Source organism: Triturus cristatus, chromosome 1_2, assembly GCF_964204655.1.
Source record: "Triturus cristatus chromosome 1_2, aTriCri1.1, whole genome shotgun sequence".
Taxonomy (NCBI): Eukaryota; Metazoa; Chordata; class Amphibia; order Caudata; family Salamandridae; genus Triturus; species Triturus cristatus.
The window spans coordinates 829536233-829552702 of NC_140580.1; the positions used below are offsets into that span (position 1 = coordinate 829536233).

The 16470-nt window shown below is 43.6% G+C and overlaps 1 protein-coding gene across 7 annotated transcripts in view; it reads right to left on the reverse strand.

Moving 5' to 3' along the window:
• PLEKHG5 (pleckstrin homology and RhoGEF domain containing G5) overlaps nt 1-16470 on the reverse strand; it is a 1098541-nt gene that overhangs the window by 303059 nt on the left and 779012 nt on the right. For all 7 annotated transcript variants that reach the window (XM_085608897.1, XM_085608896.1, XM_085608900.1 and 4 more), the window contains one exon: nt 10084-10186. In XM_085608897.1, coding sequence (XP_085465023.1) covers nt 10084-10186 — 103 coding nt within the window. The remainder of the gene's footprint in view (nt 1-10083; nt 10187-16470) is intronic.

The window sequence follows — 16470 nt, forward strand, 5'->3', positions numbered from 1 at the left end:
GATTCCCCCCTACTATACTCAGCCAAGGTCCTAGAAAAACCCATCAATAGATGCCTCATCAACCACCTTGCCAACTACCAGCTCCTTTACACCCAGCCACAGCACAGAGACAGTCCTCATTGCAGCAACAGATGTCATCCAAAGCATCCTGGATAGAGGAGAAACTGCAGCCCTCATTTACTGAGGCCTCTCAGTGGCCTTTGACATGATCTCCCACTCCACTGTGATTAGATTTCTGTTTGAGACTGGCAGTCCAGGACTTGCTCTCCGATGGATCTGCACCTTTCTAACCTGTGAATGCAAACAGTCAACCTGCTATCTATTTTTTCAAAAGCTAGGGAAATCCTCTGCAGAGTACCTCAAGACTCTTTATGTCAGCCCCACTCCCTCCAACATCTACATGACCTCACTTGCCAACGCCATCCACACACACAACACCAGCATTGTATCCCAACTGCATGCAACTGATGTGGTCCCTCTTGGACAAATCCCCCCGCACAAGGAACAACTTCACCCCCTACATGACAAAAATGCCCATTTTCAGAAAAGATTCCTCACCATGAGACCCCACGTTGTGGCCTACAGACCTCTGACCCACTCCCACACCAGCCCACAAGTGAGAAAACTCATGATCATCATTGACAATAAACTGGACATGTCCTCCCATATCACCACTGTTTCCACACACACTGAGGATGCTGAGAAACATCTACACATGGCAACCAAGCAGCCCCAGAAAAACCGTCACCCTACCCTCATCACCAGCAGTTTGGACTATGGTAACTCCTTCTGCGTAGGAATCACCTCCCAGGCACCTCTGCTTAGCCGGAGTCTTAATTGCACATGTTCCACTCATCCACAGAAGCAGATTTGGAGGTCGAGCCTTTTCAGACATTACTCCTAAAGGGTGGAAGACCTCCCAATCCCCCTTCAGAGCTCCCGCTCTTCTTGAATTCCGCAAGAAGCTGAAGACTTGGCTATTCGATTAATGCAGCTAGCACCCCACCCGGATCAAGCCACACACTCCTGCGAAGCACTAGGATAACCTCACGAGCGATAGCGCACTATACAAATACACTTAGCATAACAATTGCATCTTCCTTGTCACATAGTTTGATCAAACTAGCCACATAATTTGGCTGATCCTAGGCAATATAAAACATGCATTAAAAAAATCTGTTCTATGGTAACATCAGACTCTGTTCTTGTGCATTGTAGATTAAAAACAATATGCTAAACACTAAATAATAGTTTTCTTAAGAACAAAAAAACAAACAAAAGCAATGGGAAGCACCTGAATGGTTAATCATTGCACTCCTCATTCTCAGGGGTCCTCCCTCTCTCCTGGAATTTGGGGGCTGGCTGTTACTGCAACAGAGACCAAAACCACACCTGACTATGTTTCTATCCACTAATTGTTCACCATGAGTGCCTGTACCGTAGATAGTACTTTTCTTTGCTTATAGCTATCCATCGAGCAATCAAAAATTCAACCAATATCTATAGTGCAGCTAAAACGCTTTGATTATCTTAATTATTTCATGTCTCATCCTTCCTGCTAACGTTGATAGGAAAATTGAGGTTAACTCAGACAGCAGCTTTTCATTGTCAAGTAAAGTATATGAAAAGGCTTGATTACACCTGGCACTGAAGCCTGAGCCGCTGGTCTCAGAAGGACTCGTCACCCCACAAATCCCCTAATGTTATCCGAATACCTACTAAGGAAATAAGGAGAGGTAGGATGGAGGAAGGATGAGTTGAAAGGACTGCGACGAGGAAGAGTAAGACAAGCAATAATCAAGGAATTAACTCCCCACAGCCCTGGTACTTGCCCCAATTCTTACAAAATGGTGTAATATTAAAGGCTGCGCTTCAGCTGGCACTCGAAGCAAAAACAACTACAACATCTTCTGCAACCTATTACTATATGACAAAGTAGGCATGGACCTGAGCTACACATCATCACTGTCTGGATACCAAGCACCCCAAATGTAGATCCATGCCTTACATACTTGTATCAGAGGGGCTACCCGAGGCTCTACCCGGCATTCTGCAATTAATTCCCTGTACTAGGGGGATTGAAGCAACAAAATAGACAGATAAATATTCAATGAAATCCTTGTACACCATATCAGCCAAAACCAACCTCCTTCGACTGATCTGCCATTGTAGATCAGTGAAAGAATTCTGTTTGCGTGGATGCCGGCAAGCCATCAAGGGACACAATACTGATTATAGTCCACTGCTTACGAGGAGGTGATGAAAATGCTTGTAAACCACTGGCAGTATGTCAGAGTTATGTGTACTAAATATTGTGCTCCAAGAATATCAAGGCAACATCATCAACAACCAAACTATTTTGCAGGTTAGGTATATATTTACTAAGTTAACTTCACATCTACGTACCTTGTAGATGTATATACCATCACGGTACATAATGTGGAGATAAGTATTGTAAACCTCTGACCCACTTGGTCTCCGACCATCCTCCATGAGCGCCTAGGAGCCTCGCGCCCTCCCCCAGTCCCTGGAGACCCTTCCGGGTGAGTAGCTGTGCTTAACAAACCCTCCATTGACTGACTGAACCTATCCCATCCGACACATATTTACTTTGTGAAGAGGAGATTAATCAGCATCAAGCATCATAGATTCTTAAAGTAAAAGGCTTCCATGATCTCCATACAGTTGTTGGAAGTTTGCTGGATAGCCTCACTTCTCTGAGACGTATTAAGGCGTGGGCAAAATGAGAAGTTGCCCAGGACCCTCACCTTCCAAGGGACTCCCTGGAAATGTAATCTTTTTCTCACTCCGTCTTACCTTTTTCAATTTTGTATCAGAACCTCACTAACTCTACTTCCGATTCTGTCTCTCTTTTAAGAGCATACACATATAGATATAGATATATATTTAGATAGGTATAATCCGATATTGTTGCAGGCTTAAATTAGTAGAAAGCAGACAATAAAATTAAAAGCAGTTCAGAACAGGGGGCCCCAAATCCGTCCGGCCCAGGGCCCAAAAAATACTTAAGACAACACTGTTCCTTCTGAAAACAATCAATAAGTCCACACCTTGCACATGTTCTCATTAACTACTGCCCTTACCCTGTCTCTGGACCGGTGTAGGAGGTCTTTTGCTGCCAGTACTTAATTTGTAAATTATGAAGTCCAGGTGCTCAAATGTTTGCTGGAGGCCACACCCGCTTTCCCCAGCTCCACGCACTTCCTCCACTAGCTCCACCCATGTCCTCTATTGGCTCCACCCACATCCTCAACTGGCCCTGCAGAAAGTCATATGTAATACACCGAGGGTCCAGGTGATCAAGCTCACTTTATTGTCAAAGCGGAACTCTTTAACAGTGCAGGTGCACCGGCATGGGGACAAGTTCAGTTTACACCAATCATAAAATGCAGAAGGGGTGTCAGATGAAACTGGGACTGGCTCACGCTCAATTTATAGTCAATGTAAATCTGTGGAGAGGGTGCAACAGTCTGAGCATTTGATTATCACTGCCTGCCCCAATTTTTCAATTGCATCTGCTGTTGGGTTTGGGTGGGTGTTTAATCCTGCGTTCGCTTCATCCCCGTTTTCGAGATGTTAGTTGCAGGACAGGTCCACTGACTAACCCCCACAGGAGAGAAGACCAGTCCATGTGCGCGTTGGCCTATATAGAACATCTACTCAAGCGAGTTAAGCACAATATAGGTACACCTTTCTCAGACCTCATCACCGACTCATTTTGCATATGTTTAATGGTACTAGTCCATAAAGGCTCTTCATAAGAGCACAAGCTGAGCTGGTCCGGCCCAGCCCTGGATAAAACCCACAATCAAATCTCAGGGGCAGAATGACTGTGTGCCTCATTCTGGGGTGGAGGCTCAGCCGATACCTGGTCGGGACACCCCAAACCCTACTCTTTTTTTATTATTTGGTGTCTGGCAGGGTTTCGTACCCTCTGTCCCCCAGACTGGGAGTCTGTCCTATCTTTTTATGTGTAGAGTTCTCCGTCCCAACTGTGGATTCTCCTCAGTCGTAAGCATAGTATTAACTCCTAGTTTGTGAATGCCAAAAAAAGTAAACTTACAGAGAAGTGTACGTTTACCACTGTGAATCAGGCCTCCTGTGCCTAATCTCTATCCCACCCCCATCAATCACACAATGCGTTGGTTAAATATTCAGCAAGGCATTTTGTAGATAAAGACTGAACAATCGGTCTCTTCCTTTTCTATAGCTACCGTGAGGTGCCTTCTCCATACAGCTTCTACAGGTCTCTTTCCTTATTCATCCTTCTACAGGTCAGAAAATCCAACAGGTAGCGGTGAAAGTGTGCTGCATGCTAATGACTTAAAAACGATCATTTTGCATTTCTACAGGTATTTACCTTAAACAAGAGGTAATCAACTGCTAACATCTCAGCCCACACACTAAAACTGTAGTAGCTAGGTAACAGACGTACACAGATGTACATCAGGCAGTTGATCAAGAAATAAACAGAAAGACTGACAAATAGATCGAGATATAAAGACAGAAATAAAATAGATTGATTAACAGATATATAAGAGAATATTTATGTGTCATGTTTTAAACTAGCACTCTATTTTGCATTCTTTGACAGTCAGTCGTCATTAGAATTCACTGACGTTTTGTACTTAGACTAGATTGTTTCAGGGATACATAAACCCTTTTAAGAGCAGTGAAACCTATTTAACCACTGTGTTTCAGAGAACATAAAAACTGGCAATCGGAGTCACCAGTATCACATATCAGACTAACTATACAATACAGTAACCCTCCTGGAGGTAATCATCCTGAAACAAGTTATTAGAAGAAGCCTGTGAACTTTCCATGAAGGCTGAGTTATTGGTATATTGCCAAAGTTTCTGATTGAAGTGTTTTAGTACATTCCAGTTTTTCAGTCTGTTTTAAAAGGGTATTTAAATTAATATTTGCCCCCATCTCTATATGTCACCCTACCCTGATCCTTATCGCATTGCTTTCCTTTCCCTTCCAACTTTCGCTCCTTTCCCTATCGCCCTCCCTCCCCTCCCACTTACTAATCACATCTGTGTATGTTATTCTCTTCTCTCCTTTCTCATCTCTATCTACTTTACTCTATCACATTTCCTCCGCCCTTCACTGTCACTGCCTTCCATGTCAACAAAAGAAACCCTGTACTTACCTTGACCTTGCTTTTGTCCCTGGTAAACTCGACTCCAATCTCTTCCTACTAATACCGTTAGATCTATCCTTCTCCCTTGCATGTGTCCGTCCTTTGATTCTCAATCATTACCCCCTCACACACTACTTTATGATTGGGATGAGGAGAGCCGTATGAGGGTGTAATGCTACATGGTGGGATGTTATCAAGCAGCAAAATGATAGGGCAGTTATAAATTTCTGTCAAGCATACATTACATTTTAAAGTACCGAAAATGAAACAAACAACTATAAAATGAAAGAAAATTAATAATGCATAAATAAATATACATGACTGAACATTTTGCGCCTGCTAATCACCACTAGCCCGTAGTTATTTAGCAAACGTGTAAATTGCATCCAATTTCGAGTTGCACCTCCCTGAAATTATAATTATTTGCAATTTACACATGGGAATGCACAAATCTCACTTTACACCTGTGATTTGTGGCACGTTTATCACTCACAAACTGCGGAGCTAACCTATTACATTCGGCTCAAATTGTACTTTGTTTTAAATCTTGTTTTAGGCAAGATTACCTCCCAATCTGTCACCAATGCAGGTGTGTATTTGAGCACAAAAACTGATTTGCAATGCGTGGTAGAAACTTTTCTTTTTAAAATGACATAAGACACAGTGGTGTTTAACAAATACGGTCAGAAGGAGTCCACGAGTTTAACGCTCTCTGCTGACATCTGCAAATGTTCAGGTCATGAATATGGATTTTACAAGTACTTCTATGAAGGTAATTTGGTGATGGAAGAACACTTTCTTAGTACACATTCTGCGCAACGGAATTCTGCCCTATATTAAGCTTATTTTCAAATAATGAGAGCTACGGAAACCGAGCACAGTCAGTGCGTCATGTATGCCCACAGACATTTCACATGTTAGTGGCATCCTTGATTTTAAAATGCACCAACAAACCCTAGGTGTCTCGTTATTTACTGGTGAGCCCTTGGCTATCAAGTATTTTTGTCTCGTGATCTATTTGGAGTCGATCTCAACTTTTCCCACTAAACAGTCACCATCCACTGCCTTTTTCCGTCAAATTTGACATTTGCCCCTATTCCTGCTTTTAGCTCCATCTTTTCACCCTCGAGCCCCTTTACCACCTTTGCACTGCATACCCACCTCCTTCTTGGATTTCATTCCCTGTGAGAGAACTGCTCTCCTCCTCTAGCTTTTGTTTCATGCAAACAATAATTATGTTACCCACAACGTGTTCCATGCTCTGCAGTCGGCAGCACAGTAAATACTGTATGTAGGGAAAAATGTATTTCCAATACCCTAAAATGATACAATCCTACAACCAAATGGAGCACTGCAATGGCGAAAACACAGACAGCACGGATACATGGATAGATAGATGGAAGGCTGTGTTAAGAAAGTGGGTGTAACGCGACAGCGAGGGGGTAAACAATGGGACTTTTTACAAATTATGTGAATACAAGTGGGAGAAAAACCTGTGAGAAATATGTGGTGTGAAACCAGACATTCTGACATGAGGTGGGCAGAGTCTTTACAACTGTATCAGGGGTTAAGGCCAGGGCAAGGCCCTGCCCTTCCAGCCTCCTGACCGGATTAGTGCTCAGGCTGCACATGTTGCCCCGCCCGGATTATAATGAACCGAGTCCGAGGCCTGAGCAATCGGCGACGGGCGGGGCACCATGTGAGCCTGAGCACTAGTCAGGTCAGGAGGCTGGAAGGGCAGGGCCATGCCCTTAACCCCTGATGCAGTTGTACACTAAACCAGTAAGTAAAATCCAAACCATCCAAGTTGCCACGCTCGATAAAAAGCAGTGTTAGATGGTTTGTATTTTACTTACTGATTTACTTTACAACTGTATCAGGGGTTAAAAGGCCACAGCCCTGCCCTTCCAGCCTCTTGACCTGACTAGTGCTCATTGCTGCTCACTCAGGCTGCACAGGGTGCCTGTGCCCCGCCCTGAGCCAGTCGCATGAATGCTCGGGCGGCGGCCTCAGACTACTCGGTTCATCATAACCATACCAAGTCACCAAAAAAAGCAGCATTGGATGGATAGTTTCGATTTTACTTACTGTCTGCTTTACTTTACTGGTGGCACCGCACTGCCAATATTAAGAGGTCTGCAGCCTGCTGCTTCTTCAAGTAACAGTGCCCGCCTCCGCCTCGATGTCTGAACTGGTTCAGCGGGGCGTGGTCGGAATTTAATTTGGAAAAAAAGGTTACGCAGGCTGCCGCAGCCCCCGCCCCTACAGCCCAATCAGTGGCCTGCCCACTGCAAACACTGAACCGAGGGAAAATATGCATGGATATTATGGAGGGTTTATCGCCAGTTGGCTGTAGTCTCAGGATGAGTATATTAGCAACACTTTTCTTCACCGGGGGACTCGGGAGACCGTATTAGTTTGAACAACAACGCAGTAAGTCACTCAATTATTTTACAATGAAATATGACGGCACGTGCAGCGAGTGCAGTTGTGTCTTTGATGTGAGTTCAAGTTGGCAGTGTAGACCCGGCCCTGTCAAATAAGTGCCGATGCTAAGCACCGCCAAGCACCGGCACAAATTAAGCACTGCTTGCTGCACCCTTTTGCGACTTTTGTGTGGCTGTGCTACACAAGCTAGCAGAAGACCATTGTCCACGGATAACTACAATGACTAAAATGCATAAAGACAGTAGCTGCGGAGCTTGTAAGTCAAGGTCTGGATGCAAAGATGACTTAGCAGACTGACAGCAAAATCTGTGACTATAAGGTCCACAACACAAAGAGAAAAAGGCTACTAATAACCACGAAATATGCCTGGAAGTGATTAAAAATATATTCAAGGAATGATCCCCCATTATGTGTGTTATGAACAGAAAAGGTTGAGGATTCTAGTACAAAACTGTAGAATCCCTTCTTTTCCGTCAATAATGCCGACTACCTAACATTCAACACTCAGCATGCCATAACTTATCTTATGCCATCAGGAAGTAAACAAGCAGCAGATCCAACAGTAGATTCCACATATATATCTTCAAGGCACACAATTCCATGACACATGTGTATAACACATACATCCATAGCTGCCAGAAAGGCTAATAAGCCATAGCTTTAACCGTCTCACCTTCTCCTTTACGTCAACCTGTGAAGCTACTGGCTTCTATCCTGAGGCTGCTTTGATGGCATTATCTCACTTTGCACAATTTGTCGAATCCCTGTTGCCTTTTAAACTCAACTCTAGCCAACAATCCCAAGCCCAACATGTACGATCCCCACTAACGCTGCTTACTTCACTGTGCAGGTACCCACATCTCCTACACCAGGCCTAGCAGGAAAGGATGGATGGGTCACTTCAGAATGAGGGCTATGAGGTCTGTGAGAGCCCAACATTTGATTGACTAGATCTAAGTGAAGGTAAAAACAATCCAGGAAGATTGTGGGCATTAGGGTTCTTGTTATAAAGCCCTTGAAGTAAGCTGCGGAAAAAGAAGGTAATTTCATATATTTTACCTGCAGGTAAAATGAAAAGAGACATCACCTCCATTTACTAAGGACTGGGTTGGGAAATGGGAAAAAGGAAGGCCGCAATGTAAAGAACAGTTTCGAGGAAGAGTAACCCCGTTGACAAAAATGTATACAAATTCTATGCTATAAACTTGGATTTACAACCCCAACACAGACTACAGACAGGGGGATTATTTTGTGGGTGGAAGGGTAGGGTATCTATGCCAAGATGCAAGGTTCACAGCAAAGACATCTGCTCAATACTGTGCGAAAAGGTATTAGGTAGGAAAGGGGCCTTCACATAAGGAGCGCACTGGCTGTGTGTTTGTCCTTGCCTCAGAACAACATAGAGGAGTGAGATTGGCAGGGGTTCTGCCTTTCTGGAGGACCACCCTCATCCCATACAAATACCTTATTCAGTAATACCACAATTGGCAATGAGGCAGTACCAGCTTTTCACTTGGTTTTACCAGCAGAGGGTTTCACTAACGGGTATATTGACAAGCGGCCAGGGCAGTTTGTGGTTGAAAGGCGATAATAAACAGGCATCCTCCAGCTGGGGTTGGCGTGGAGTGTATCTGGTTGCCTCCACTTCTCCGGAAAGGGAGATAATAGTAGCATGGCTGATCGTAGCTGCGCTCTTCCACATGGGGTTATGACCAAACGTTGATATCATGCCTCGATGTGTATCTTGGATTTATGCTATAATTAATACTAAAGTTAGCACTATATAGAAGAGCGGTGACCTTTCTTTGAATGTGCGTTGAATATGCAACATAATAGTAGATCTCAAAGCAGAGGGAGGCCTGCAGCGGCTCCTTCTTTCATCCAACAATTTAAGAGAGATGTACTCATGTAACATTCAACCTTTGTGGGGTAATATTTTGTGGTGATAAAAGGATCTATTAGTGCAGGGTATCCATTTAAGAATACTTTCTACGTGTAATTCCAGGATTTACATGTGTAGATCAGATTTACGTGTATAAACTATTTTTTGTGAAGTGTGTCCACTGTATCTTAGTAATGTTGGCCATCAATATATTACTGCCCAGCCTCAAGGTTTTAACACTTAAAATTACATTATCAATCGCATCCTGTGGATATCAACGACAGCAGTGTGTGAAAGTGAAAATCAGCCATGTTTGGGCTTATGTAGAGGTGTGCATCATTAGGGAACGTCCAGGTATTCATGGTCCACAGACAGCAGTCTTGTTTGTGCAGAAAGGTCTCTTTTGTTTGTGTGTGTGTTTTAAAAAAAAAACAAAATCATATTTGCTACAAGATATTACAATACAATTGAAAATGTAAATGTTAGCGGAGTAACCCGTATCGGTGTTTTTGCTAAAAGCGAGATTTGTACGTTTCTGGCAGCTTGAATTACAGAGGTAGTTATTTGCAAACAATGTACCTACCCTTTTCCATCCATCGACCCGTCATCATCTTCCTCCACATCAGAGGCTGGGCTGGTTCGAGGTGGGCATGACCGCGTTGAAATGTTTCTGGCCAGAATGGAACCTTGGATAAGACAAAAATCGTACACTACATTAATAAAAAACTTTCAGATCACTTCTCTCACACGTCACCCAACGAACACGTAAACTATGGGGGTGTAAAACATGTGTAATTTGCTTTGCACAATTATACAAAATTTCTAGGAAATTATGCTAAATTAAACATAAATATGTGAAATGCAAATCAGATCTATATTTTAAGGGCAAAATGTGTCCACGTCTCAATTTTTGACGTGGGGATGAATTTCGAGCTATAAAATAGCACAAAAACCAACCGTTGTTAACAACAGCCTCTTGCGTTCTGACTGTTCACATTGGTCTTGTGCTAGAATTTTGCCACCATTACACGAAATTGAGTAATTGTGTAATTTTTTCAACAAGCATAACATGAAATCTCCCAAATTACAAAAATGACCCGAGTGCACTTTAAAATCCACTCAGGCTTAAGGTAAAATACATAGCTCCTTTAAAAAAAATATATATATAGGGCTTCATGCTGCATGTTTGTGCATCTAACCTAACGCATTACTAGGACAGCAGAGTTCATTCATAAAACCTTTAAAAATGCTCATGCTACAGCTGTGGGCATTCTAAATGTGGGCCTATGTCAGCCGGAGTTCTCCCTCCGAACCACAAAGCTCGGCAGTAGTGCGTTTAAAACAACAATTTAACTAAGTGCCCTGCAAGTGAGGGCAGGCCCCAGCAGGGCTGTGCATAGTTGCACCGGCACACAGCACACATTCCCCACACACTGCTTCCCTGCAGGTACAGCTCCGCCGCCCACATTATGCCATTCACCATCATAAAAATAATAACATTAACAATAACTCCACACGGTTTCACACAACGCCGGCCATTTCTAACAGCTACAGTGACAAGGGGTGTTAGGATTATCCAATTAGATTTCACTGAATGTACCCACCCCGGAAGGATGGCCGTGACCTTGAAGGTATTGGAACTTGTGACTGAGGCTCCCCTGAGGAGGGCCGGTCTGTTGTGTGTCTAGCGCTAGAGAAATAACTGACGGACAATCTCCCACAACACAAAAGCCCGGCCTTGCTTCATTATTCCTGGCTCTGTGTCCGCAGCTGGGCCTTACTGCAGCGCCGTGGGTGTTGGTGAACGGAGAGTGTGTGAAAGGGTACGGAGGCCTACGCAGGTCACTACAGGGCTCTGCCCTCCGACACACTTCATTCAATGAATAACATGTATGAATAATATGACTCTGGGGAGTGTCAAATATTGGGCGGACAACATTTTCGTGGGAATATTTGGACGTCACTGTGAAAAAGATTACTTGAGATCACTTAGTTCTAATTAGCTCTGGCATGATTCAAGTGAAACGTGGGGTGAAGAATGCAGCGCTAGCCATGAGTGCCACATTGTTTTGAAAGACGGTAGATTTCAAATCCTATTGCAGGGGCGGCTCCTCCTCTAAGGGGGAGGAGCATCGCCCCACTGCTCTCAGAGCAGGAAATAATAAAAATAAAATGATAACACTATTTTTCTTCGCTATGGGGCTGGGTTAGGGTGGGGCGGGCCTGGTGTCGGAGCCTGGGAGGAGTAGTTCATGCACACTCTAAGTGCATATGACTGTTCGGCCGGCCAAACAGTCTTGACCATCTTGGTAGAGTGTAGTGGCGTAGAGTGTAGTGGCGTAGAGTGTAGTGGCGTAGAGTGTAGTGGCGTAGAGTGTAGTGGCGTAGAGTGTAGCGGCGTAGAGTGTAGCGGCGTAGAGTGTAGCGGCGTAGAGTGTAGCGGCGTAGAGTGTAGCGGCGTAGAGTGTAGCGGAGTAGAGTGTAGCGGCGTAGAGTGTAGCGGCGTAGAGTGTAGTGGCGTAGAGCGTAGCGGCGTAAAGTGTAGTGGCGTGTAGTGGTGTAGAGTGTAGTGGTGTAGAGTGTAGTGGTGTAGAGTGTAGTGGTGTAGAGTGTAGTGGCATGGTTTAGAGTGTAGTGGCATGGTGTAGAGTGTAGTGGCATGTTGTAGAGTATAGTGGCATAGAGTGTAGTGGCATAGTGTAGTGACGTAGAGTGTAGTGGCGAAGGGTAGAGTGTAGTGGTGTAGACTAGAGTGTAGTGGTGTAGAGTAGAGTGTAGTGGTGTAGTGGAGTGGTGTAGAGTGTAGTGGCGTAGAGTGCAGGGGCACAGTGTGGTGTAGTGGAGTGGTGTAGAGTGTAGTGGCGTAGAGTGCAGGGGCATAGAGTGGTGTAGAGAGCAGTGACGTAGAGTACAGTGGTGCAGAGTTGAACAGAGTGTCGTAGAGTGTAATGGTGTAGAGAGACGTTTGCAGTGGTCTAGAGTGTAGTGGCATAGAGTAGAATTTTGTAGAGTATGGAGGTGTGAAGTGCAGTAGAGCAAAGTAGTTGGTGTAGGTTTTGTGGCATAGGGTGCATTGGTTTCGAGTAAAGCGGTGTAGAGTGCACTGGCATAGAGGGCAGAGGTTTAGAATACAGTGGCATAGTGTAGACAGCAGAGGCGCAGATTGGGGCAGCATAGAGTGCAGTAGCAAAGAGTGGAGTAGAGTAGCGTAGAGTGCAGCGGCATAAAGTAGATTGCTTCAGAGTAGAGTGTAGTGGTGCAGGGTAGAATCCAGTTAAGTGCAGATAAGAGTGCAGTGAATCAGTGTGGAGTAGAGTAGCATAGAGTAGAGAGGCGTAGAGAGGAGTGGTCCAGAGTAGACTGCAGTGACGTAGTGTAGAGTGGCATAGAGAGGAGTGGAGTGATGCAGAGTAGAGTGCAGTGACGCAGTGTGGAGTGGTGCAGAGCATAGTGCAGTGGCATGGAGTAGTGCAGACTGTAGTGCAGTGGGGTAACGTGGAGTATGCATGATATGGTAGCATGCTGCCATTTCAGCAATACATTTTCAATTGAAATGACCATTACATTTGCACTCACATACAGTTTTACTGATAAAAGTATGTAGCACACAAACGATAATGTATGGAAATGTCATCATCCAATCTATTGATTTGATCACCAGCTCAGATCATTTACAGACCTTTAAATTTTGTTGTGTGCTAGAAAAAAAATAACATTGTGCAGCCTTCTTCAAGTAGTCGTTTATGAACCAGAATGATTGTCATATAAATCCTCCACTTTGAAGTCAAAGAAAGAAAAATAAACACCAAGCTCCCTGAAAGACACAGCCTGATATTTGACCTCCGTCTTGAAATGCACAACAAATGTGACAAGATAAGAACTAGATTTAAAGGCCTGTTCACAGAAAGCAAGTTTGTGAAAGAGAACAATAAACAAGCTTTGTGCAAAGAGAGACACAAACTTGAGCTGGACAACCTAAAGCAAATAAAGCCAGTAAATAGAAAGCCCGAAAATGTGAGTTAAAAACCCCACAGCCAATGGTAAGCAATGGGTAGAATGTATTTCTATGTCAACTTTCTGAATGCCCCCAAGAAGTCTTTAGCAAACCAGACAGCTGTGCGGTCTGGTAGGATGCAACATAAACAGAACAATTGTTCAATTTTGGTGTAGAAGAAGCAACGTTTTGAATGGTAAGTCTCAGATGAAAAGATAAAGTATGTTTAAAACTATTTACCCATTGTTACAAGGAAGATTTATTATGGTATGAACAGTTACTGTATGGCAGGGGACATGTTTAGAGATGGTTCTTGCTCTATTCGTCAATGTGTATCAATGTCTAGATTAGATAGGTTTCCTAGCATAGCATTGCTCAGTATGGGTCTTATGGGATGCGTCAGAAAATACTACATATCAAGGCATGCAGAAATTCTGACGCGAATCTTTTAATTCCATAGTAACCTAAAATATGTTGAAATCAAAAACCTGAATTTCATTCGGATAAGATAGCCTTAATAGGTTTTTAATTTAAAATCTAAAACAATAAAAAACAATTATTCCCCACACAGAGAAGCAGAGGTTAAAAATGTGCAACTTTTTAATAAAACTGGAGCTTGTGCATTAAAGGAGACGTTTTTAGATTTCAGCAAGCGGGTAAAATAGTATGGCAGGTTTCTAAATCTCCTACTAAACTGCTTTCTCGCCTTCATCTCGCAGTTTTATTGTTACAAGACTAATTAAACGAGCTCCAATGAAATGTGTAATATTGCATAATAGTTATGCATCAAGATAAAATTACGTTTGTGGTGTGCATTATATTAAGGGCCATTGTTATGACTGCAATAATAAAGCTTAAGTCCCACCATAAAAGCGTATGATCTGCAGTTTCCAAATGTGCTAGTTTCTCAGTTCGCTACCTCATTACACGCAATAATTTAGGCTAGTCTTCCATATTAAAAGAAAGCAAAGCCTTCAATGAGGAGTGTCATCATTCATGCCTATTGAGTCACTCATCACTTTCTGTTGAGGTGCGGTCACTCATCAAGTTCTTTTGCATTATGCATATGTTCCATGAGATGAGGGCATGTATGAGTGTATGCAAAAGGTGCAGAATGCAGCATTTTGGCTTATTGTCTAATGAAAAAGAAAACAGCCAGTCATTACCCCAGTGACCAGAAGCGTGACAGATTACCTGTGAAGTCTTGGTTCCTGTTTATCCTGTCATTGGAACGCTTCCAAGGTGTGACGTATGTGCATGCATAGGGATAACCCTGCCGCTAGCAGCCTCAATGAAATTTATGTTCATGAGATATCCATTTACTGAATATCCCAAGTATCTGATGTGTGACAAGAGGTGATCTATAAAAGCACCACTCCAAATAAAAGGCCCAGGTGTTGCCTATGGGACAACAAAAGGCTCAATGCGCTCCAAAATGGAGCTGATGTTATGTAACATTCAATGTATACGCAAAAGAAGCTACCCTGAAGGGAAATGATCGGGAGTTTACAAGGTACTTGGTGGAGTTCCAGGCGTCACAAAAAAGTGAAGGACTGTCCTCACACACCAACAGGTGTCATGCTTCATCCTTTTTTGAGATGCCTTGTACTCCACCAAGTACCCTTGTAAACTCCCGGTCATTTCCCTTTAGCGTAGCTTCTTTTGTGTGCACATGTTTAGGTTGGAGGCCAGCTCTCCCTGAATACCCCGTAGCCTCTAGTTTCCTCCCCTTGGAATCCCCAGGGTTTAGTGTGTTGCATGTAACATCCAATGTCATCTGTACATATTATGGTAAGAACAATTTTCTTACTGGTGGGCTTAATGCACTTCAGTTATTTTGGCATGCTATACAAATGAAATGAGCTGAACAAATGTAATCCAGCCCACCATGCAATATCAGAAGACTGAATAGTGAAAGACTACTGACTATGTTAATATCTGCTGGACTGGAGGGTTTGATGGGAACGGTGTTAAAAGAGATTGGGACGGGCGAGAGCATAGGAATCTCCAATTTTTCTACCTGCATCAGGTAGTTGTGGTGCAGTTGTGAGAAGGGTCTACTTGTCACCTGAATCCAGGACAAGCTGCTTTCCCACTGGAGATGCACAAAAAGGCTCCAATTTATTACCGCTGGGGGGAGAAAAAGCAAATTATGGGTGTGCTTTCTGGTGGGATCTCTTGAGTGAACAAAAAAAGGGGGGGAGGAGGAGGAGTGTTGCATGGAAAGGTATTAATAAGGAATGGGCTGAAATAAAAATACAAAATGTAAAGAGAAAAATAAGGGTGAAAAAAGGGCATGAAAGCAGAATCGAAGTGAAGTAACAAGGGAGGAGAGTAATATTATTGTGGAATAACTGGTAAGGAAAATATAAGTGAAAAGAATAGAAAATAATGGGATTAGAAAAGAAGAATAAAAAAAGAGGGAGATTTTTTATAAAAGGTAAACACCACAATGGCATTTTCTGTGCAAGCTCATATTCTGATTGCGTTGCATCTATAAATGTGCCTTCGGACCGGAAGTAAGGTTGCAGACATGGGTCCCGTGTTCACTGTGCCACTTGATACAAGCTAGCCTGGCTGATGAGTGATGCTACCCTGAAACCTGTCCCATGATGCTTGTTTCCGGTCCAGGGAGGACCTAGTTAGGCAGTTCAGGCTGGACTGCTCCCATGGGAAGCAGGGTCAAGACTGATTTGCATATGGTCGGGTCCAAACTGGGGTGGCGTGGTGAGCAAATAAACGATGGATTTAACCCAGATCTGTGACTGGGCGAATGCTTGACAATGTTCAGCATTCCGTCCAACATCTTTTTGTGTTGCTATAGTTGCCCTAAGTGGGAAGGGCATGCCCAGCTGTTAGTACCATGCTCACTGTGCCACTGGATTCAAGGTAGCCTGGCTGATGAGAAGTGATACCTCAAAACCGGTCCCAAGATGCTTGTTTCTGGTCCAGGAAGGACCTGGCTTGGCAGTTCAG